The sequence below is a fragment of the Atta colombica genome, unplaced genomic scaffold (assembly GCF_001594045.1).
Source record: "Atta colombica isolate Treedump-2 unplaced genomic scaffold, Acol1.0 scaffold293, whole genome shotgun sequence".
Lineage (NCBI taxonomy): Eukaryota > Metazoa > Arthropoda > Insecta > Hymenoptera > Formicidae > Atta > Atta colombica.
Window position 1 is genome coordinate 651387 of NW_017259396.1, and position 25934 is coordinate 677320.

The following is a 25934-nucleotide window of genomic DNA, read 5'->3' on the forward strand; positions in this document are numbered from 1 at the left end:
ACTCCTTATTTCACGGCAGAGATAGAAAATAAAGGTTTCCTGAAAACCGAGAGACAAAAGATTACTTATTCCTTGTAAAAGACCTGTACTAATTATATGGAAAATTAGGAATAAGTTAGTTTTTACATATCTCAACGGAATAAGTTAATTTTTACATATAAAGTAGTTTATGATGTAGACACAAGGCTCAATAATAAATTATAATTTTTGTGCGGTGATATATCAAAGGTAAAATTTGTGCTTATAAAAAAAAAACAATTTTACTAAAGTATAGAAAAATTTAGATACAGATTTAAAAATAATTTTGTTAGATCTGCAAAATAATTATGTAGGAATTATCAAGCATGATGAATAATGCTAAGAGTTCTAATATTCTAGCAATACGTTTGATATATATAATTTTTTGATGGTCCAACAAAATTATTTTCAAATCTGTATTTAGCTAAATTTTCAGATATATTTCAGCAAAACCCTTCCATGCAGAGCTTTTGATACACCACAGCTTAAATCCATTAGCTTTTTGTCTTTTATTCATCATATTACGCTACATTAAGGCTGTGTTCGGAAACATCACTCGAGTGCTTCTCTGTCATCATCTTATTCTTATTTAACATTGGGTGAACAACAAGGATAAAATGATGGGGACAGATGATGTTTCCGAATGCAGTCTGTATGTGAAAACTATAATTTATTTCACCGGGATTCAATTTTCCATATAAGTTTTCATAAATAAATAGCGGGTCCTTTTGCGTTGCTTATCGAACAGAATCACGACTGTGAGTTTCTCGAAAAATTTAGGTAATTAATTGGAAAGGAGGCAAAGATAAATTACTGCAGAGTGAGCACGATCATGTGATTAATTTATATCAATTCGAACAGTATAGTAGTCATACTGACGAAAGCAAGGTCATTATTGTCGCTTTCGCTCTAAGGCGAAGGAGGAAATGTATGTACATCATTAGCATACGTTTTGCCAAAGGTTGTCGTTATTAATAGCTGATATTTTTAGCAGTTAACATTTCAGTTCGGATGTAACTGCGATTGAAGATGTGATCGTGACGCAGGAAGTATCTTAGATAAGATAAGCGAAATTTACTTTATACATATGCTACGACTTTCTCCGGCTACTTTGGATCATATTGCCGCGAAGTGAAGAACATGTCGGCCACAAGATTTTTTTCCTCTTTTTTTTACAGTTTAAAGAGTGTCGACCACTTCTTGAATGCGAAAGTGGTCGCCTGCTCTTAATACTGGACGCGTCCTGTTGCTCGTTAGCGTTGCAAGCTGGTTCACTTGTACCAGTTCCTCCCACCTATTTGCTCTCTAGTTTTATATCTTTCCTTTTCTTTACCTTCTAATTCTCGCTAACCGAGAAAGTTACGATTAACCAAAACGGAATGATAGTAGTAAAACGCCAATCACTTTTGTCCGCGATGAAATCGTGTTTTCTCGTTATCGCGCACGTACATCCAAATAGGTATCGAGACTGTTTAAAATGATAACGTTTTAATTGTTTGCCTTATACGATTGTCAAAATGATAAAAAGATGATTAAAAAAAACAACCCGCTTATAGCTACGCACAATAACGCATTGCAATCACAACGTAATCAAGATAGAAGATTTTTATTTTAATAGAAATAAACAGTTAATATATACGTGTTTAATATTCCGATTGAAACGAAAGCAGATCATCATTTTTATATCATTGACGCTAAAGTGCTATCGATACGTAAATTTTACATACGAGTGAGTGAGATCATTGAACACTAAGCTATGTCTTCAGTGATCATTAAGAAGTTAATTTGTCATGTTAAAAACTACTCTCTAAAATTTTTAGAGTGAATCTTATTCTGAAAAGTGAAAACTCCCTCTCTTAAAGATTGAAAATTGAGCCACTCTTTTTCAAGACTGGCTCAATTTTCTTTAGAGAGAGATTTCATTCCAAAAAATTTAAAGAGAACAAACAAGCTTTTAAAAATTATCTGATTAGATCCTTTGATCAGTCAGTATTATAACAGAGTGTGATAAGTGATTTTAATTTTTAAGCAATTTTGTATTATTATTTCATGTTATTATATATTTTCATGTTATTATATATTTTATTTCAATTAATAAAAAAATGAGATATATCTATACACACACACACACACACACACACGCGCGCGCGCGCGTGCGCGCGCGCGCACGCACGCACGCACGCACGCACGCATACACAAAACACAATTCAATTATATACTTCAAATTACAAGATTAAATTTGATAATATTCTTTTTTTTTCCTTTTAAGTTAATAATTAGGATATTTGTATTTAAAAAGATTATAAGTATTTTCATTGTAAATTTATAAATATTTTAAAAGTAAAATGTAAAATAAAAAAAACTTATATTACATTAATTAAGAGTGGCTTATTTCCTTATTGGAGTATTAATGGGTTAATGGCTGGAATGAAATTATCAGAATCTCTAAATATTGGGTATGGGAAAAAGTTCGTGGCGATTTTTTAGTAAAATTAAAGTGCTTTTCTTAGAGTATTGAAATCAATTTATTTAAATCAAATATGCTCCATTATTTTCTATAATATTTTGCCATTTTTGGGGCAGAGTCATAATTCCATCGCGACAGAACTTCTGTGATTTCTGATCGAAAAACTGCTTCAAGTGATTTTCACAGGCCTTTTTTGAAACTAGTTTTACATCATTAAGAGAGTTCTGCAGAGACCTAAACAAATGATAATCTGAGGATGCTATGTCAGGATTATACGGTGGATGCATTAAAACTTCCCAGCCAAGCTCTCGCAATTTTTGCCGAGTCATCAAAGATGTGTGTGGTCGAGCGTTGTCGTGATGGAAGACGACACTTCTCCTATTGATTAATTCTGGCCGCTTCCTCTCAATTGCTTGTTGTAATCTCTGCAGTTGTTCACAGTAGAGTTCGGAATTAATTGTTTGATTGGACGATAACAGCATAGTGGGACTGGAAAGGAATCGTTCACTATGAGATAACTCATAGTGAACGATTCTCTTCCAGTCCCACCACAACATCACCTTCTTCCTCGTCAATCCAGGTTTTGCGATTGCTTGCGCCTTCTCTCCTTTCTTTATCCACGATCTTTTTCTAGTTGGATTGTCGTAGGTGATGCATTTTTCATCACCAGTTATCATTCTCTTCAGAAATGGCTCAATTTCATTCCGTTTCAGTAGCGTATCACAATGTTAATTCGGTCCATCATGTTCCTAACACTCAATTCGTGAGGAACTCAAATTGAGCTTCTTTTTATATCCAGTTTTGTGTAAATGATTTAAAACTGTTTTGTGGTCGATGCCTAGTTCCCTGGCAATCTCCATAGTGCTCACATGCTTATCACGCTCGACTTTTACCATGATTTCATTGGACTTTTCATTGATTGGTCGATTGGAGTGAGGTTCATTTTTCACATCGAAATTTCCAGCACGAAAGCAAGCGAACCATTTCCGTGCTGCTGATTTTGATAGAGTATCTTCACCGTAAATAGCGCAAATTTTTTCACAAGCCTGTGCAGCATTCTTGCCTTTATCGTAGTGATATTGCAAAGTGTAGCAAATTTTTTCCTTATTTATTTTCATTTTCAAAATAAAATAACTTTTGATCCACTTCACCGATTTCCATCTTTTTCTCAAAACAAAGATAAAATGTCACTTTTTAAACGCACGTCTAGTATTGCCGACTGCTGAGCATTTAATGCCATCTAGCGGGAAAAACGCCACGAACTTTTTCCCAATATATAGGAATATTGTATAATAATAATGAAAAATAATGATAAAATGAAAATAAATCCAAAAAGATCTTTGATAGAAAAATAGATATGGAAAGGTACTTTATATAAATCTTTATTTATTCCTGGATTAGAAAATTTTAAATGTAGAAAAAATAAATAAATAAAAATAAAGAAATACAATATAATAATAAAAGATAAAATAAAGTAAAATGAGAAGATTTAAAGTAGAATTATTAATTGAGAATCCTCAAATTCATATTATTAATATATTGCCAATGTAAAAAAGTAGTTGATATAAGATTTGTAATTATTGAAATTTATATATCGATAATCATGCAATCATTTAATAGTGAATAATATTTTAGAATTAAATGATCTTCTTTTCTTATTCTTCTTTAAGATTCATTTATCGCGGCTTAATAGTCTCAAAACCGATCTCTCATGCACGGCGTTCGATTTATCGTATGATGGAGGTTTCAGAGAACGAGCGCTTCCTTAAGCAAACGTTAAACGTCAAATACTTCCACGAATGTATTATTTGTCTGTCGAGCGCGATGTGTCGTAAGAGCCCCATTATCCATACGATTGCAAATATCGCGGATAAGTCTTACCTCGATCCACGACCGTATGAACGATTCGTAACGAATGGTGTACCGTTACCGTGCGTTTCATCCGAACCGATCGAATAACCGAAGTACCGAGCTCGCTTCTCGTTTACCATCCTTCGATCAAACGATAAATATAATAGCGGGGCGAGGAGAAAGAGATGAAGAAACGGAAGGAGAAAGAGTGATCGTTAATCACACACGTCTGATTATCCGCCCATAAACTTGCTGAATGGAAAGAACGTCTTAAGCAGGAAGTCACGCTAGTTTCACGCTGCATTCGATGGATGCACAAAAAATCGATCTGAAACTTGATTCTAATCCGACGATAATTAATACCTCGTGTACGCATAATATATTTAACTATATGCCTAGATTTTAAATCTCTCGCATGAGAGAAAATGTATACATTACTTTATTTATGTTGTTATATATATCATTGCAATATAATATCATAAATATCAATTCAAAAGTTGAAACTAATAAAATAAGATTTGATGTTTTAGATATAGAAAAATATATATTACATGAAACATCATTACATATATACATTTTCGTAATCAAAAATAAACACTATTAATTTTGCACTATTAATGTCTATAACATAATTTGGAATCTACACTAAGATCACATCGTTTTCAGTTTTTAATTTTTAAATAGATAGAGTGGATGGAGTGGCCATAACATTTCAGTACAATTTTCTTTAAAATCTTGTAGAAAAGGAAAAAGTATTGCTCAAATGGCCAAAAATCTTAAAATTTATTACTTTTATATTCTTCTATCTTATAAAGATGTAATTAATAAAATAAATTTTAATTATAACAATATTTACTACTAAAAATATTTACTACTAAAAATATAACTATAAATTTTTTGAGTGTTCTACTATTTCATCTATCAACTTCTGTATCTTTAAACGTCGGTTGTTCCATCTTTTGATAAATTTTACCTGTTAGGCAATCCACGCATGTGATTGGGTAATCTTGCTACTTATCCAACAAGTAAAATTTATCATAAGATGGAACAATCGGGTCTAAACCATCTATCTACTAAAAGATTAATTGCATTTGTCTGACAACAGAGCACTTTTTGTGCTTGATATTGTTCTATTTATCGAATATGAGGAAAATTTCGTCATCTCTGTAGAGGCTCGTCTTAACATGGAGACACGACTTGCTTCACAAGTGTTATCAAGGTCGATAATATCGTATCGAGGGACCATTCTTCGCACAGAGAAGAGAAAAGAGAGAAACTGATACACAACCCAGAAGCAGATCTTATGCATCTGTTCTTCGCACACACATATACGTACGTGCCTGAGGCACATTACGGCACACGCATCACTAAAATAGGCGCCTATTCTCTTGTATGGTAAAAGTAGTTCACGATGCAAATTGTGTCACGTGATCGGCGACACGAATGGAACACGCGGTAATTGGCTTTAATTGCCTCGCGGTATGATAATGTCGGGTACAATCATCGATTTTAATTGGCTAAAGGTCCACTTTTATCGTCCTTCAGGAAGCGGGTTAATCACGTCTTAAAAACAAAAAGAAAGAAAAAGAGAACTTTGCAGACATAATTTAATTTCTAATACTAATTTTTATCTACAATGTCTACATCTCAAAAAAGTCGTCATATATAATCCAATATATATTTAAATAACTCTCTGATAACATTATTGTTAGATAACGCGATAAATGACAGAAAGTCTTTATTAATCGCGAGTAAATTATGTGGTTTATGCAACAGATAAATGAAAAAAAATTTTATCTTATTATTCTTAGATGCATGAAGTCTGATTTCTGATTTTCAATTTTATTTGCAGATAATGAAATTGTATAATGCCGTTAAAGAATATTCATAATATAATTAAAATTTTAAGTTATCTTTTTCTAAAAGAAGATTTCTTTTTTTACATTTCTTAAACAATTATATTTAATTTTTATTTTTCTTTATAAAACAGAAATCTCCTGTTATATCTGAAGATGTCTTTCTACGAATCCAGAATCAATTAACTCAAGTTATACTTAGTACAATATCCGCTTTCGAGTAAAATTGTGTTCGATGTTAAGCTTTCCTTCAACCATAAGCCCGCATGATGTACAGCATTCACGTTTCGTCTATCAGAATTAAATCCGGAACACAGTTGATTTTACGGTGGCCATATTGAATCTACTATATATTGCCAACTACTCGGCCACAATAACTGCGGCACGAGATATCGTGCCATTCACGCGACACACTGCAGCGTTCGCGTTTTCAGAACCTGGTTTCTAAAACTGTCAGTAATAGAGTTCAGACTGGCGTGAGTTTTACTTCGATATGTAATTGCAATTTAAAATCAAATAATACCGATATATTTCGAGTCATAATCAACTTTCCAAGCACGATGGAAATGTCACCCAATGTGTCATCGTGTTTGTTAAACTATCGCAAAGGAAAATATAAAAAAAAAATTTATTATAATAATTTGTACACGATATCCGGAAAATCGAAGTCAAACTTATGTTAACAAGATCGAATATAAATAGCGGTGTCTATTATAATTCTCACTGTGTTGATGTTAATATTAACATCAATATGATGTGATTTTAACATCACGAGTTTTAAATCCACACTAATATTTTTTAGAGTGAAAGTGAAAAAAAAGAGAGATCATATAAACTTACATATATTGAAAAATGTTTTTTCTTAATAAATGATAGAATAAATTACATAGTCTTCCTACTCCGTAGACATTTTGATAAGATAAAGCATAAATTTAAATATTTCCATTAAATTATCAAAAAAATAAATAAAAATTCCATGGCATTGGGTGAATACTGAACAGACCCCGTAACGAGACAAGCACGCGAGTGAATCATTCGTTGCGACAGCTTTTTCATGGCCTGGCGTTCAGGCGCTGAATTCAGATAAATAGATAAATATCTATTGTGTAAGGAAATGACAGCGGTTGCGAGAAACTTCGTCAAGGATGCAAGGAATGTGGGACAAGGGGAATCCCGTACCTTGACTTCGCCGGGTTGTGCAACGGCGCCCATCGGTTTAATCAGACTCGTAAAATCCTCCGGATCGATCGATCAGGCGACACTAATAAGCGTGAAATTCACTCGGAAGCAGACGCGTCTTAAGCTGTTTGCTTGACGCTCAGATTGTATCAGGCATCTGTGATACTTAAGAAAGTACCCCATTAACGGACACGAAAGTTCCTATTACTGGATGGGACTAATATAAGAGCGTTATTATTATTATGGCGTTATTGACCGAGTAACGTCTAATTCATGAAAGCAAATAATATAGATGAGTCAATTTAATCTATAAGCGTAAATAATCAAGACAGTAGCGCTCTCATTGCTACTAAGTATAGGGTAAATGTGAAATAAATGATAATCCACGATGATAGACGCCGAGCAATAATACTTCCGATTTAATTAAATATCCGCCATGTTAATCAGCATCTCTGATTGAAAACGTATCTCGCTGCTACGCGAGATAACGAAGTTTATACAACGCGTTCTTACTTCGGGTTCTTGGGGAAGCTAATCAGGCCGATGAAACACTGTAATTTACTGCGTCACAGTTAGACTCTCATTACTCCACTCGAAATAATGAAGCGTTACTTGTACGCGACTCGTCGATCTCCTGTATTAAGGGCGACGATCCGCTTGCGCGATTTATGGAGAGTAGAAATCGAGCGCGAAAACACGCAGTACATACGAACGCTCGCGAATTTTGTCGTACCTGATATCAAATATCAATCAGAAATAATCATGACATTTGGTGGCGCATCAAAAGGCGCGATATTGAAATAAATGTTAAATTCATAATGTCAGATTATATTTAATTTGAGTTATTTTTAAGCATTTCCATAAGTCGCCATTACTCCAGCTGCTATTTAATAAATCGTTAATTTAATTAAAACAATGAAATTAAATAACCAATAGGAAAATAAATGTCTTTAACGATCTAGCTGATTTTAAATGCTGTATAATTCTATGTGAATTTATATATTACGTAGTTCTTTAAATTGTTCGCCGAAATGATTTTTCCAAGGATTTTTCAGTTTTGAAATGCAAACTATACTGAACTACCGCATAATATCACGAATTAAATTGACTAGCAATTTAACAATTCGATGTTTTTGTGTATCTTAGAACGATCTTAATAATGCTGAATGACATATTAAAATATTGACATATTAAAACTAATTAATTTTTATTACAGAAAAATATTACAATACCTCGATCGGAAGTTGAACCTAGATCTCTAGCATTCCGTGCAAGTCTTTGGATCAAAATTAAATTAAACTCAAGAAAATATATTAAAATAAATAAAAAATATAAGTCAATGTAAATCTGGACAATGTGTATTACATACAAATTTTACTATCGTCCGGTTTACATTAGCTTGTACTTTTTACATATTTTAATAAACAACGTTCATTAATGTATGCATTTAGTTGTATTTAATAAACTATATTTTATTATTTACTATAAATACATATTTTAATGTGTGTGTGTGTATGTGTTTATTTTAAAGCCAATCCCAGAAATAGATTGATTTACATTTTGACATACGTAGAAGTTAAAAATAAGAAAATGTTATTTAATTCAAAAGGATTGAGTTATCATTGCTCTTTTGATATTTAACAAGGAAGGGAGTTTACGATGAATCTCAATTCATATGAGATTTTTCAGTAGCGAATAACTAGAACGAATAACATATCGCACTGCGGCTATTTGTCGAATTGCCGCGTCGGCTCTATGGTATCTTTCCACGCACTCTTGCAATAAACTTGTTGCAACGCGATACGCGAGCATAAACGAGCATAGACGCGAGCGAACACGTACGTTTTTTCTTTTTCAAAATGACGACTTGCGAAGTATTACGTCTTGCAAGTTGCACGAAACGTCTTCCTCAGAAGACACCAAGCGTTATTATTGATGATTGCTAAATAATAGTTAGAAATAATAAGATTATTACTGTTAGTATAAATTTGATATAAATTGTGATAGTAATGTAAGTCACATTTCTATCTATTTGAGATCATTGGTGCAGTCTGCTGAAGCAAATATATTGTATATGTTAAAAAAACTTTTTGTTTCTCGAAATCATAATTAAGTGTGAATTACCATCACACCTCCATATATCAATATAATTAATTTATTTATAAATATTAATTTTAATATTTATCTTTTCTTATTTCATTCCTATTATTATCTTTCTATAAATCAGTTGTAAAATTTAAGTACGGAAGTATTAGCTTGTTAAAGTATAGAAATAAAAATATTTAAAAGAGTATATTCAAAAAAATTTTAAAATATTAATTTTAAAATATTAGTTGCTTAAATGCCTGTTGAAGTGTTTCCTGATGATCTTTCCTGATGATTTCCGAGATTTTACAGCATGATTTTATTGCGCACGATAACGGCAACACTTTCGCGGTCGAAAGCCAGCTGCCACGTAGATTCATATCACAAGACTGCATATATCCGAGGGCATTCAGATGCAGTTGTGGGGTGGTATTCTGCTTGGCTAGTAGAGATTAAAGTAACCGAGCTACCGCAGCCCCCATAAATATTGAACGTCCCCCGGATTTATGGTCGGACCGAGGACACCAGGTTACGTAGGAGGAAGTTATATGAGTTGCCCGCCTAAAACCGAGCAGAGGGACTGCTCCTGCAGGAGTCCGCCCGACTTCTCCCGACAAGCGAGCACGCGGTCGCGAGAGAGCCCTTTGCACTGCAAAAGGCCCGGCTAATTAATGTATTGTTTCACCAGCTGCGGTTCCGCGCGCCTCCGGAATCTGCATCCGTTGAATATGCAACATCGCCGTCCACAACCTGGAGAGCGTGGCTCCGGATTAGTGAGCCGTGCTCATGCCCTATGCATACCTATCGACTTTCCCTCCTCGCAACGCAAAGAGACCGCAACTCGGCCCCGGATGCAAGGTAAGAGGCCATCCTCTCGATTTTCGGGTCAAAACTAAACGGAACAGCGACCCGAGGAAACGTGCTTTCTTTTCTATTTCATGAGAGGTCGCACGGGAATCTATTAAACGCTAACGACACATTCCAGAAGAGTTGCAGGAGTTCTCTTAAAATATTTCGAGGGAACAGAATTATATATGAAGAATAATATTTGCAGCGTTTCCCCCAGAGGAACGGTGTAAAGACAACACAAGATGAACACAATGTAAACACAATGAATTCATTACAGTGAAATCATCTCTGCTGTTTGTCAATATTAAATATGGATGGAATGATTAAATGTGTTGCACTTGCTGGAAAATGCCCGTTAAGAATAACGGAAATGCGTAGGACACCGTTGTGTTTCGCGAATTATTATTGCGCGATTATGTTGTACATACATGTGCGAGTTAGACACGAATTGGTCCACGCGGAGCAGCGTGAAATTGGAAAGCCGACAATCCCAAGACATTGCAAATATCATAATTACAAATTGCATATCTACTTCGTTTCTCCTCTTTCGAATAACGAGCGCGCAGAGATAATAACCACAATGTACCAGCCTCATGATGAGCGCACGTGATAATAAAAAGAACCTCGTGTCATAACGGATAAAACGTTTTCCACCGCAATACGAACATCATAATCGGATGGACGATCAGGGGAAAACCGCTTAATTCTCTAGGAACTTTGACAATCTCACAGACACGTAGGCGTGATTTCGCTCAGTCGCATAACATGATTTACGAGTTTACGCCTCGGTAAAGGTCAAAGGCTCTGCCTTGTGAATTGTTAGCGAGTATGCGTTACCTCGTTCACATCGATTATCTACACGGTGATCAGACAGACACGTAACATTCCATCGGTAGTTATGCAGTCATTGCGAAAACAGTTGCTTCTCTCGGTGAGGAACTCGAACTTTCCGAGGACAACTCTCTGCGAATTATAAAAATCTCTCCGAGGTAGCACACAACTTCGGACTGTAATTTTTACGATGGTTTATGAATTTTATTAAATATATAATTTTATTAAATATATAATTAACAAGAATAGATATGAGATAAGGTAAAAAAGAGTAAAAATATAACTGCGTATAAAAGATTTCTCTTATTTAAGAGAAGCTCTTTAACCGAATATAATTTCCATTATTTTCAAATTCAAATACTTTAGTTATATATTGGATCGAAAACAAAAATTCATAACGCTTTATTCATTCAATAGAAAATTTAAAAATTTAAAAAAAAAATCTGTTTTTTAAATTACAGTATAATGATTTTTAACGGAGTTAGAAAGTTTAAAGATAGATAAGACATAGTGATCTTTTTCTAAATTTAAATTTATATAAATTTAAATTTAATTCATTTTTAACAAAGTTACAGCTGCTTTGAATTTTGTAGCACTATGAACATTTCCAACCTAATACTTCTGTCTGTCAGAATATTAAAATAAAAATTTATTATATAAAGATGATTTCAGTTAATTCAGTTAACGAGAATTTATAATAATAAATAATAGCAAATATGATAAAAATATAATGACAATTATAAAAGTGTTAAGAGGGTTAAGATATATAAAAATATATTTAAAAATATAATCATTAAATATACACACAACTTTATAATTGTACTTCTCATACCTGATACTGAAAATAGCACTGATCACAACTTCTTGTACTCTTCTAGGATTACAAGTTATATTTTGATGATTATATATATATATATATAAAATTGTCAGTTTAAAGCTCCAGACACACTGCGAAATAACAGCGACAAAAACAACGAAAGAAATAATATAGAAAAAAGCGACATATATTATTATCGTCTCTGTTGCACAATGCCGTGAAAGATATAAATAAAATGAAAAATCTGAACGCTGATTGATAGGCTATAAAGTGGTAAACACAGAATTCCAACTCGTCGGAAATTTATCGCTATTGCCTTATTCTGTGTTCCTATATACAATGACATACACATTCCCGAATGTTGGATTCCTCTGTTTCTATCGCTTTCGCTATGGCTGTTATCTCGCATTGTGTTTAGGATTTAAGGATTATTATATAATTTATGGTTCATTTATAAATATAAATTTTATAGGTTTTTTTGGTAAAACTATTCTATTCATGTTCAGTTCAAGCAAATTCTTGCACAACATTACGTCGCTCTGTGTTCAACGAAGGCAACGTTAAATCCGGCCAGGAAGTTAATTATCCGTAGTTACTATTGTGGAGAGCCTAACGACCATTCTTTTGAAATCCGTGTCGATCTTCGAAGGAAACGCGAAGTTGCCACACGTGAAGTAACTAAATATCAGATGCGAGAAAGAAGAAAGAAAACAGCTTTAACTATATAAAAAAGCTTTAAATAAATAAAAAAATATTTTTTGATAATAAAAGACAAAATACATGTACGTAAATATCTCGTGCTTCTATTCAGCTGCGTGTTACTTAACCATTATGGCTAAGAATGGAAATAATGCGTAGTACAAGGCGATGTGCTTGCCTGTATTTTAAGATGAATGCAGGTCGCAATCGAAAACTGTCCTCTTTCATATTAATTACGAAATATTCCGTATATGCGCGACTGCATTTCATGCTGTAAGAACTTCGTCGTACGAACAATCGTCGGTCCCATCACCGAGGGACCTCGGGCATGTCTGTCATGCGTGCGGTTCCCCGTGCGTGCCCGTGTAATTTCAGGCCGCGTTCCCTGACAAGAGGAATGACACCGTCGGGAGCATGTTGATAGAAAATTTTCGAGAGTAAGAGCTCTCTAAGGAACACGAAAGCAAATGATGGTGTCGGTATTTTCTGATAAAATAAAAAGAATGTTGGGCAATTGATGGTTACTTGAAACTAATATATGTACATATATTATTTTCAACATTTAAAACTGATTTAAAAGTATAAAAATTTATTGCGTGAATCCTTATAAGTTTAAAAATAAAAAAAAAATAAATATATATTTATGTGTATGTTAATATTTGCTTAGTTTGAATTTTATGCCGGTGTAAACTTTACAAAATTTATTAACAAAATTAAATAAAGTAAATGTTTAAATCGTTTCTGTATCTTGTAAAACTTGTAACCGTTTTTATTATTGACGGTAAATACATCAGAAAATATTTCCGGCCGCAGCGCTAATCGGATTTTCCGTAAATACGCTAATTATGTTTGCGTATAAATATAGATTTTTCCAATGTATTTTTCTCACGTATGTTATAAATATAAAAGATTTGTAATAACCGTTTCCTCCTCGCACAATTCTTTTGCGGAGCGCTTAAAAAAAAAAAAATAATTTAATTAATCGTACTTAACAGCGATAGAGGTTCTCGTTAAGACCGGATACGGATCACGAATTACGCAATTATCTGCGGCGACAGGAATTCGCGCTACACCTGCGAAATGCGATGTCATCAAACGTCATCAGCGAAATTCTTTTAGTCGGACGTGTGCGCCTACAAGAAGAGTCCGCTCGTGCCGCAATGATTTTAACATTTCTTTTTAACATTTAATACCAACTATTTTATTACACGCACGCAATATAACGCTTCCATGGATTCTAGGAAAACATGCGCATCGCGAGAGGATGCGATTAATATATGATAGTAAGACCTCTCGATCCGGTCTTGTTGAATATAAATCGCAAGTTACGTGTGTTGAATTAAACGAGCAGGTATGTTTTCCTTTCGTTGCACCTGTGTCTCCTTTTATACTCGAAACATACGTTTCTCCGCGTGTAGAAAATAATAGACATTTTGCAAGAGTCTGCTCCGGATACGGTAAACGATAACGTCGCGTGTATAGAGGATGAGCGTAGCGAGTGAATTTGGAACGAGCGTGTATTGCCATTGAGAATCTTTGTAGTTGTTTCGCAACAAGTATTGAGATTTTTTTATCGTATTGCGGAAACACAATGGCGAATAGGACGCGGAAATTCCGGCGCCGGGAATATTATTTTATCGAAAAACGCGCACACAGGAGAGTGGAGTGACTCATAGACCGTGAAAAAAAAATCGAGAAGCGTAACCGGAGACAAACATTGTCAAAATATGCCAGGGCCAACGTCCGGCGGAGAGACGATTTCTACGAGCGCGTTTTCTAGGATGGATCAATATGTATGGTAATGCGATCGCGCGGACTGTTCAGATTGTACACATCAGCATCGTTCTACGTGCACACGCGACCATAACTATATATGTATGCGCGCGATACGTAGTACGTAACTTTTCATATACGTGTAATAAACATATTACTTAGTGGCCTACGGAATATACTCGTACATTTACGCGTATTGTGGACATATAGTTCACAATATATATGTATATTAACATCGTCAAGATATTAAGATAAGGGATTGGTATAATTACCACAGACAGCAGGTCTTATTTGTGGGACAGAAACCACAGTCAGCAGAGTCTTACTTGCGGGACAGAAACATGACAAAGCGAAAGATTTCTTTTTAATTAGGGACTATATAAAAATAAGCTTTTGCTATCCAATTCAAACGCATTATAAATTTAGTACTTATTCTTATTATTTTTAAACTAGTTTGCGTCTTCCATTTTTTCTCAAACGTTTATTGCACTGTATCGTTTACAAAAACGTATGTATGTGTGCGAGTATGTGATGTGTAAATGTGAGTAAATTCGTGTGAGTTCGTTAAACCCAAATGACTATGCGGAACAGTCATCTCTGTGAGACAAAGCGAAAAAAAAAAAAGATTTATCGATACGGCGCCATCGATAGCTTAATAACGCATACATATAAAGATAAAAGTTTAATAAAGTCAGAGAATAAATTTCAAATAAATTTCTTTTAAAAAATAGTAATATTATTCGTAATTTTTTTCTGGAAAGATATTACAAAAAACTTGTTATTAAAAGTGAATAAATATTACTTAATAAATTCATTATGTAGCCATAAAGATCGCATACCGAATAAATTTCATTATATATTGGAATAGAAATATTCTGATATGCAGCTATAATACTATTAATATTACCAATAAAAATTTATGAAATATTAAAAAGAAGAGCCTGATATAGTGACAACTGTAACGATCCTAAAGTATATACTATATAGATATAAAGGATAAATTAGAGAAGGATTTAGTTCTATCGAATTTTCATAATGCACAGTGAAACTGCAGACAAATGATAACCGATACTCAGACATTTCCGGCTTCACTTGGGTCGAATATTAAAGTCTTTAATATGTAACGAAACATCACGTACTGAGCGAACTTATAAACTTAAAAGCTCTTTGAAGTAAGAGATTTTCAACTTCCTTAACCATCCATGATAGTTAAGGAGATGTTAGTTAATGACACGTTTCATTTAAAAAACAAGAGCGAAGACTTATAAACGAATTAAAGTCATGGATTATGAACTTCTTCAAGATAAACTCATATTTAAGATAAACTCAATTATTCGACTTCACTTAATTAATTACCTATCTCTATGAAACTATTTTAGAAGTTTAATAGAATTAAGAGAGTTACAGTTTTCTTCTCCAAAGTTTTTAAAATTTCGAACACATTTTAAAAGAAGTTCCGAGCAATAATTCTCATATATATTGTAATTAATACGTAATATAACGCAATAATAAGATATTTTAAAATCCAATCTCTGTCATTCTCTTTCTCTCTTTCTTTCTTAGAAATATTCAATACAAAATATTCGAATTTCAGCCGATGTCGATAAATACGTATGTATTATATGCAACGTACGAGGTGCAAATGCGAGGTCTTATTTTGAAGTCTCAAAATGGCAGAGTTAATTAGCCTATTCGTGTTCGTCTCATAGCTATTCCGGGTGAAAAGTCTCTGACCGAGATAGTCGAATGCGTGTTTGTTTCTTTCCGTTCGTTAATGCCAGCGTATAATGACCACGTCCGTTAAAACAGTCGTCGATTAATTTCAACCTTAGGACAAGATTTCCCGGATACATATTGCGCGCAACGATGCATCGTTAATGAGCTATAAAAAAAATAATAAATGTCTTTGCGCATATTGAATAAATTTTTAATAGTGGCTAATAATATATCGCTGTTTATGAAATTTTCTAAATAATATACATATAACGTGAAACAAATTTTAAATGTTACAACTCACAATATGTATCTTTTTAAAAACTTTTAAATAGTTATTCTTTGAGACATTCCATACATATACTTATATATTTGCCAAATTTAAAAAAAAACTTGTTCGTTTACATATTGCAGAGTAGGTAAAAGGGAGTTTTTGCAATAACGTGAATCCAGATACAATGAAAGTTAAAGTCACGTTATTCTTTTCTTAATTAGTTGTTACGAAGAAGATAATCTGATCTTAGCGTTCACCGTAGATAAATGGTACTGCAAAAAATTCCCTAATAATATTTTAATTAATATTTTAAATTAACATTCTTAAACTGTGATAGTGGCACGATCTTTAACAGTTTAGGAGAACATAAGAAATCTGAAAATTTCGAGCAATAAAAAGATAATTTACACACTGACGAAATTTTACATAAATCCAAGATTGACTTGGGGATATCCTGTTAGAGATGTTCAAAGAATGAAATCCTAAACGTCCCATGAAAAGCGTGGTAATTACTTTTAGATTCTCGCGACGTTATGAAAATAAATCTGTCCTTCTCGAACTCGTGAGCGCGATTGCGTTTCCCGGTAAGCCTTTGTGGTGTTAATGACGAACACCACGAAGAGAAATTGCGCCGGGACATCTTTACGATCGAAACCCCGGTGCGCAGCGCTGAAAATCAACGACACGAACGAACACGGACGGGCCGCACACATTACGAGATTTAATTAAAGTGCCTGATGTATTTATCAACCCTCTTTCTTGGAAGCAATACAATCCGTTTAAGAAAATTCGTTCTGCACGTTTCCTTGGTGATACAAACGGGACAAAATCAAGGTGGTTCACATAGGACGTTCCAATATAAAAATCTCGAAGGGTAAGACGACTCTTTGACTACGTATCGCGTTCCAGTATCTTCGCAAAACGTCGACGGTACAATTTGAAATTGCTGCAAGGAGTTGTGCTAAAACATCGACGCTAAAAATGTTAACGAGCTCAAACGAGTCTACATATTTTTGCGGTCACACGAGAACGAGAGAGGTAGACGGGTTAGCGTTTTACATAACGATTTATGAGCCAATATACCCATCAATTTACAAGCACGGAATCTTCGGATGTATTTGCACTCGCGCTAGCCTTGTTAGTTCAACTCACGGGAGCAAAAAGCCGCGACGAACCCTTCACTCTCTCTGAAATTTACGGCGCGGTGGCGACGACGACGCGGTGCTCGCGCTAAATCAAAAACAGTATTTTTGCCGCGGCTCGACTCGGCTACGGTAGCAAAATACAGGTTGCTAGTCCTTCCCCGGTGGTGATTACGATGAAGAAAGAGGAAGTGAACGTCGAGGGCCACGTTTCCCCGTTTTGCCGCCTAGCCAGGAAGACAGGCATATCTCTCTTGCACTGGGGAGGTATTACATAACTATAAATTTTAATTGAATCCGCGGGCCGCGTGGCTCTCCTCCCTCTGGTGATCATCTTCTGGCAATAAACGTAACGCAGGATGTATATACCCGCGTGCGAGGGATGCACGAGGGGAATACAGAGAGAGGAAAGAGGAATTAACAACTAGTTTTCACTCACCATGTAGCTGCGCGAGCGACTGCAACGTGTTGGCGGTGTTGCAGTTTATGAATCCTGAAACAGAAATAGAAAATATGCCGTTAGAAGAAAATACTTACATATATTATTATAATATCAATATTATTTAACTGTATTTTAAGAAAAATTGCGTTTGGGAGAGAAGTAAAAAATTTATTAAAATATAAAATGTTTGAAACTTTCGGTAAGATAAATCAATCAAAAATTGAAGATTAAAAACAAAGTTGCTCTACTTTTTTTTGTAACTGATTAACGTTACGTTCAAATTAGAAGGACAATTTATTTATTATCTAATTTATTTCTAAATCTTAATTTGAACGCGCAAAATTACTGAGATGTTATGCAACCAGAGTTCTGTAATACTAATTTATACAAAACTTATAAATTTACAAAATGAATACCATAATATATAATACCACTTGTAAAACGTATGTAACTCTGCATTACGCTGTGTAATAGTAAAAGCAATTGGAAACTAAAATTTACTGCAAATTGATTAATTAATTTAGAAATTGTATAGAGTACAGCGCGTAATTGTGTATATTACACATCGCGTAATTAAACTGTACACAAACATATAGGCGAAATTATTCGAAAATTTATTGAGAATGGATTAATTAAGTTCTGTTATCACAGAAATATTATTATCCCGGAACTAATATCCTAGAATAGATCCTAGAATAGATTCGATACCTTTCACTGTCCTTAATAGTTCTTCTCTTACTTTTGACATTAAGGAAAACTATATGAATGCGTATTTATATTGTCAAATGAAAAATGTTACAAAACATGTAGTCTTCACTTCTAAACAATGTCGTGTTAAGTTTCACACGTATACGGGCCCATATACGCGCGCGAACATCGTGATCTCAACATCAGTACAATCATATATACGCCTCACAAACATTCCCATGACATAAGATAACCTCTGAACTTAAAGCCCTCAGATCGATCGGTCGCGGTCAGGTCCCAACTCGCGCGAACGTCCATGATGGAACATTGTGATTTAAGAATGTCGAAATACGAGTCGCATTATCGTATTTCCACCTTCGACGACCTTCCACTTTCTTCACTGACACGGTCTCACTTCCTTTATTTCTTCTGCAGTATTTTAGCTTTTAATTTTAGTAAGATTTTTTATTCCCTTCGAGTCGAGTGAGAGCATGACTTAACGGGCGATGACTTTCACGCTAATTAGTGCAAACTTATCCATTTGCGAAAGGCAAGATCAATATCGCAAGTGTTGTCAAATGACTTTGTCAGATATGCTATCTGGTTATCAAATTGAGAATTTTCGGAGCCTATGTATACAGAAAAAACGGTTTTGAAGTATCTAAAAGCCTCTTTCATTTGATTGACTGATTAAATTAATCAACGATTAATGCCCGCTTTTTAGTGTTTTTATCAATGTAGATTAACTTTGATGTCGGTTTAATTTAGTCTTTATTGTATTTTAATTCTTAGAACTAGAAAAAGATGAAGAATTAATTGAACCAAGATTAAAATTAAATTACATTGGCAGAAACGAGCCTAACTCATAGAAGTAGTAATTTAATATATCAGAACTTTCCTTCTTTAAAGGCAAACCATATTTAATTCTCACATTGGTAATCATAATGATTGAATTAATCATCGATTGATGTTAATCGGAATAAAAAAGTTAATAATAAATTTAGCTAGATTAGATACAGATTTGAAAATAAATGTTTAGAACACCGTCAAAATAATTATATAGGATACTTAAACATGATGATAATGCTGTAAAAAGTTTTGACATTTTAGCAATTAATTTTAATTACATAATTATTTTAAGGGATTAACAATATTTTTTTTAATTGCACTTAGATAAATCGAACTTAAAGTGTAAAAACATGTGGAATCTTTGAAGATTCCTATAGATTTCTATAAGTTAATCACCGAGTATGTCCAAAGCTTATTGCAATATCATTTATTCACGGCAAAAAAGAAAAGAATTGGATGATACAGCAAACCTATAATTTATTACGCGAATTCAACATCGATAGCTAAGAAGATTTAATGGTTTAACAAATCGCTAATGTTATTCAGTTGTCAACTTTACTATTTTAACATAGAAAATTGAGCTGAAGTTTTCAGCTGTATTTTTTTTCCGTGTTGTTATATGACTAAGATTTATTTTGTTGATGGATAAAAAGTTTTCAAAAAATTAGAAACACGAAGAAATTGAAGTTATATTTCGAAACTTTCGAAATTTTGTATTTTCAGACAATTATCAGTAGCTCCGTCGATGTATAGTTTTTATGTTATATTTTCTCTAGTAATCTAATATAAATAAATACGTAAAATATATATTTAATAGGCTAAGGTTTTCAAACAGGAAGGCATACAATTTCTGTTTGGCTGTCTTGCGCGATAAGATTAGCGTGATCTGAGAAACGTGGGATTCTCTCCTCGACATATGCGGAATGTCTCGCGAGTAACGACCGGGATTACGATTGCGAGTTGTATGTATCAGACAGATGGGTATAATCGTGTTAAACGGCAATTGGTAATATGCGTTCTGGGAACAGATCTGGGATGTTCCACTTGACGATCCGTGCGTATTACTACCGTAACCCATCACCCTAATCATCTTTCAACCAATGCAAATAAGAACGAACCGATCGTTGCGGTAAAGACAGCGGTGCGTTATCTCATCTTTGAAGAACTAGTCACGCAACATCGCGTACAATGTAATTCTCCCTATACAATTACTCTTCTCGTTTCAGGTATTTCTACGATCGATCGTACAAAGTGCCGAGCATTGCATTGCAAGCCAATTAGCCAATTTTCTGATTAGAACACTCTCGAAACACATATTTCATTTCTTTCAAGATATATACGCTCTGAAAATTTAATCGCGAAATTAAATTAATAAAAATTTAATTAATGGAATTCACTAATTAATTCTTCTTAAATTTCTTAAAATTTGTCTTGAATAATACTGTATTATACAAGTCTTCGGATTTACAGCGATAAATTGATATGGAGAATTTCTGACAATCGTCATTGTAGCAAGATTTATTACGAATATTTTGAACACATGCTTCTTCAATATAAAGAAATGTTAATGAGATATCAAATTCGAATGCTGTAGGGACACTTATCAACTTCTTTGTCAGATATGTCTTCCTCTTACATATATTTAAGAAATAGGCGACATGAATTTTTATAATACTCGAACTGACAGGACATTTTTTTATCTTAACTTCAGAGAAGATTATGTGAAATGACCATGATAAAGAAAAAATTAATAACATCAAGGATCAAATATTTGCAACTCAACGCATCCATTCCGTCTGCAATTGATCGGTTATTAACAGTTTAAAGCTAAAGAAGATATTACATAATCGATCCTAATTTGAATTTTAAGACCTCGGCATTACGGTGAGTACATTACGTGTGCCTGACAGTGTTTTCTTCTGCAAGCCGTGGCATCGTGACTAATTTTCTACACCGTTACAATAATAGCAAGCGCAAGCGCAAAAACGTTTTCCATGTGTCCGGTCGACGAACTTACGCACGGCAAATAAAATAGCGATACCATTTCACGTCGCGTGCGTCATAGTAACAATTATTAGCAGATTTATCAAGATCAATCACTTTTCGTTCGTAAGTATCTTGAAAGTATATAAATATAAATAAGAAAGAATATATCAAATATAAACGAGACTTTATTCTCTGATTATTTTTATGTTTCGTCCTTATCCTAATTTTCATACGGTATTTTTTAAAGGTATTTTTAACACTATTAATTTCAAATAAAATGTATATTTTAATATAGTTTTAATTCACACGTGACGTTCTCCAAGATATTTCGACACAAGTTATGAAATAATGCGAGATAATTAAATTTCCCGCAAGAAAGTTAATTTCTATCACGTTTATCAGATGCTGTCATTACCTGAGCGGCGACGATAAATATTGATTGTCTGAGAGTCGCTTGAATAAAGGCGCCTGTCAACGATCGCGCGTTCAAAAGCGAAGAAGCGAGTAAGCGCAAGCGGGGAATGTGGAAGCGTCGTTTTCACATTTTGCGAAATCGCATCGCGTCTATGGCGCTCTTTAAAGGTTGATTCACTGCCGAAGAAGAAGAAGAAGAAGAAGAAGAAGAGATCCGCCTGCCGTGCTCGTGCCAGCAATAATATTATCCTTCATCAATTTGTTCCACGGATTTTACTTTCACGGTGCGTCTATTCACATATCGATCGCTATTATCGATTATTCGGTCAGCACGTGCGCGTGTAAACTGTTTTGTAAACTGTTCACGCAGCGTTACATCGTTGAAAAATTTGTTTAATTTTACACGTTCACGCGTCCCAAACGGTCCCATTCAAATCTTCGTGTTAATTTAACACAAGATGAATGATGTGTTAGAAAGTAATACTGCAAACATTATGTAAAAGACACAAAAAGTATAATACTAATACAATTTGTAAGCAAACTGTGAAAGTATATTTTCTCAGTAAAATTAACATTTATGTTAAATTAACATGTATTTTATTCGTTCATCTTAGAATTTACGTTTTAAACACTTTATTTTTATGTTATTTATTCACTTATTCATAAATTGTGTTATTTTGACATTAAAGAATGTTGAATATAACATAAAATATTTGAATATCACATTATACTAAATTAACAGTCGAATATATTTAATACCAAATTAATATCAAATTTTAACAAGAACTTGAGTCTTTAACACAAATACAAAATGCTTTTTATTAAAAAAAAAAAAAATCAAAAAATTGAATCTCAATCGTCGCGAAAATTGTGAAACAGTCACCAGTGAAGTGTAACAATTTATTTCGTCAATAGGTTCCTTTCCATTTGGTGACAAATCGATACAACTATCGTTCTATCTTTGTTACTCATTGTCTAAAGTCTAGGAAGAAGTTTCACGTATCTAACTTCGATGTATGCGTTCCAGATAATACAAACGTCCAACAAACAAATACTATTTGTCATCATTTTAACGTCAAAATAACATCTTTAAGTCAGCTTGTTTGCTGGGCGTTTCTTGATATACTTTCTTTTATTGACACTAAAGCTATTGATTTTTCCACGACTATCACTGTCTACTGACAGTTATCACAACTATACACGGAGGGAGAAAAGTCGGTAAATATATCGGTTATCACCGAGTCAATTTGCAATAAGAAACGTAATAAGTTTTAACATCTCGCGATTGGATGTATCAAAGTGAAATCTTACGGGATAATAAACGTTTTATAAGTGTCGTAAATTTCGCTGTAAAGAAGTTAATTGTTAATCCGCAATCAGCGGTGACTTCTTGGTGACCGCATGTCTTAAGACATGCTCAATTACGAAATCTCAACGAGTGGTGGCGCCCGGCAACGAGTGGCGCTGCGTGGCCATGCGGAAAGGAAGCCGACGATATTCTTTCCCTAGACGGTGGGGCTTGGCTACCTCCGGTTACATCGTCGTTATTGCGATACGACTTTATCTCCTTGTGGGTTCACCGATAGCGTCCTGCGCGCTCGCGCGTTGCAAAAGCAAAGATCCTACTCATAACATTGTGATTTTATTTCTTCCAGATGCTAATTAATTCGACAACTTCGAGTCAAAACGCGGAGAAGGTATTGAAAAATGGCATTGAAAAGTAGAAATAAAGGCGCACTTATGAAGTAATCATATTTCCGTGGCAGCCTTGCGTAATCCTTTATCGTCATTATATAGATAACTGGACATTTTGCATTCAAAAGAATTCTCAGATTCTATATAGCGACTTTGCGTTCAAAGGCGACAGATCCACGCGAATTACTAGGTCTCGAGACAACACACTTTATCTTGGCCTCTGAGTAGAACTGAGTTTTTTAAGAGGTCATTCGAGGTCTCTACGGCTGAACTTTTGAATGATCTTCTTTGTAAGATTTGAAACACGAATTCTATCGACTTTATTCTGTTTCAAGAGGAGATTCTACGAATATTCGTTCAATTTATACTCTTAATTTTCTTCTTTCTGATTCTTGTATTCATGTATCTGTATTTTTATGTCGCTTTTTTGAGCTTATAAGTATGCGCATTATGAATAATAATTTTAAACACGATTCGGTTAAACATGACTGATAGGTATGTCGGATTGATTTTTATACATTTGTATATTTACTTGTTGAATTATCTTATTTTTATTATTATTTTTATTATTATTTCTCTTAAATTTACGTATATATTGAGTCTATATTTATGTATATATTATTTGTATTATATAACTTTGTATTATGGCATGTTGCTTTTTCTTTTTTTTCATGTTCATGGTAAATTTATAATATTTCTGTGCTTGGGAAGGGGATATATTATTCCAGGATGTTGAATAAACAATGATTCATTCATTTATTCATTTATCGCCTTCGTTCCATAGACAACAGATATATCGATAGATAATAAAAAAAAGTTGAAAAAAAGAAAAAAGGAAATACGAAGTATGGCTTTCTCTCGAAGCTGCGACACACTGAGAAGAGACATGTGAAATCTAATAGCCCCGAGTGCACGCTTCGATCCTACGCGATTGTGCCCACGTGCCACGTGCTTTAAGTACGCTCGATTACTCCCTCTTATGAGAAGATTACTTGCCACAACTGCGCGTCTTTGTCGAAATGCTTCAGTTCCAACGGAGAATGAGATACAAATTTTCATATCTAAATAAGCTCATATTTGTACTTTTTTAAATTGCTCCAGATATTGTTTCCTATCTGTTTAACTAGCAGTAATCGAAAAATAATAAAAATCTATGCGATACATTAAGATCTCGAACGTCCCAAATATACGTATTTCTATTTTTAAATATTACCAATGTATTATTCAAAGAACGTTTTGTTTAAAAGAATATCTCAGTAGATGTGAATATTATGGAAAGAAATAAATGTGTACAACATTCTGAAAATACTTTAAGCATCAAAGTATGTGTGTACTGCACAGAAAAAACAATTTTGCTGCAGTATCTAAAAATTTAATTAGACACAGATCTGAAAATAATTTTATTTGACCATTAAAATTTTTAGATAGGACACTCAAACTGATTGCTAGAATGTTAAAATTTTTAGGTAAGACACTCAAACTGATTGCTAGAATGTTTAAAATTTTTTCAATCAGTTTGAATATCCTACAAGTTTTAATAGTCTAACAAAATTATTTTCAGATCTGTATCTAGCTAAATTTTTGGGAAACTACAACAAAATTGTTCTCTTCATGTGGTAGTTACATACATATTAAAATATAGATAAAATATTTGTAAAGATATTCTTGAGACAGCTCTTATGTGACAGTGCTTATGTGGAATATCTCAAGGATATTACGATTTCCCAGCAAGATATCTTGACGAAATCCCGCAGATTTCCTCAGGCTGTGGAGAAGAAAATTGTGCTAAAATTATGCGATGTTGAAGCTCTTGTCATAGCAACTTTTTATTATACAAAAAGAAGCTTTCTTTGAAAAACTTTCTAACTTTATAATTGAAATAAGATATATCCCGGATAATATATTTTTTATACTAGAATATAACATAAAAACAGATTTTAATTAAATTCTGCTCTTATAATTTATTACGGCCAGACCGTTTGGATTCTAATTTAACCGACTTTCTCGATTATACAAAATTATTTATTATATTCAATATACTTTAAGCAATAACTTTCACAGACATGTAAGCCACTTAACGTAAGTAATCGCTAAATGAATTTATGTCTAGGAAGCGATAGATTTTGTTTCTTGCAAATTCCAAGTCTCGCTTATCTATCGGTAAACATTTGTCATTATTGATAATAATGAAAATGAAATGTCGGCAGGTTTGCGAAATATATCGTCAACGAGCACAAGCCTGTTGGCTCGATAGTCCAGTTCCTCGGTTGCCGCGCTCACGGAAGGTACTTGCATATATACACAGTA

The 25934-nt window shown here is 33.7% G+C and overlaps 1 protein-coding gene across 1 annotated transcript in view; it reads right to left on the minus strand.

Moving 5' to 3' along the window:
• The window catches only part of LOC108690060 (cytoplasmic polyadenylation element-binding protein 2), a 153391-nt gene that overhangs the window by 38617 nt on the left and 88840 nt on the right, over nucleotides 1-25934 (minus strand). Inside the window, exon 3 of the mRNA XM_018197142.1 lies at nucleotides 17994-18047. Coding sequence (XP_018052631.1) covers nucleotides 17994-18047 — 54 coding nt within the window. The remainder of the gene's footprint in view (nucleotides 1-17993; nucleotides 18048-25934) is intronic.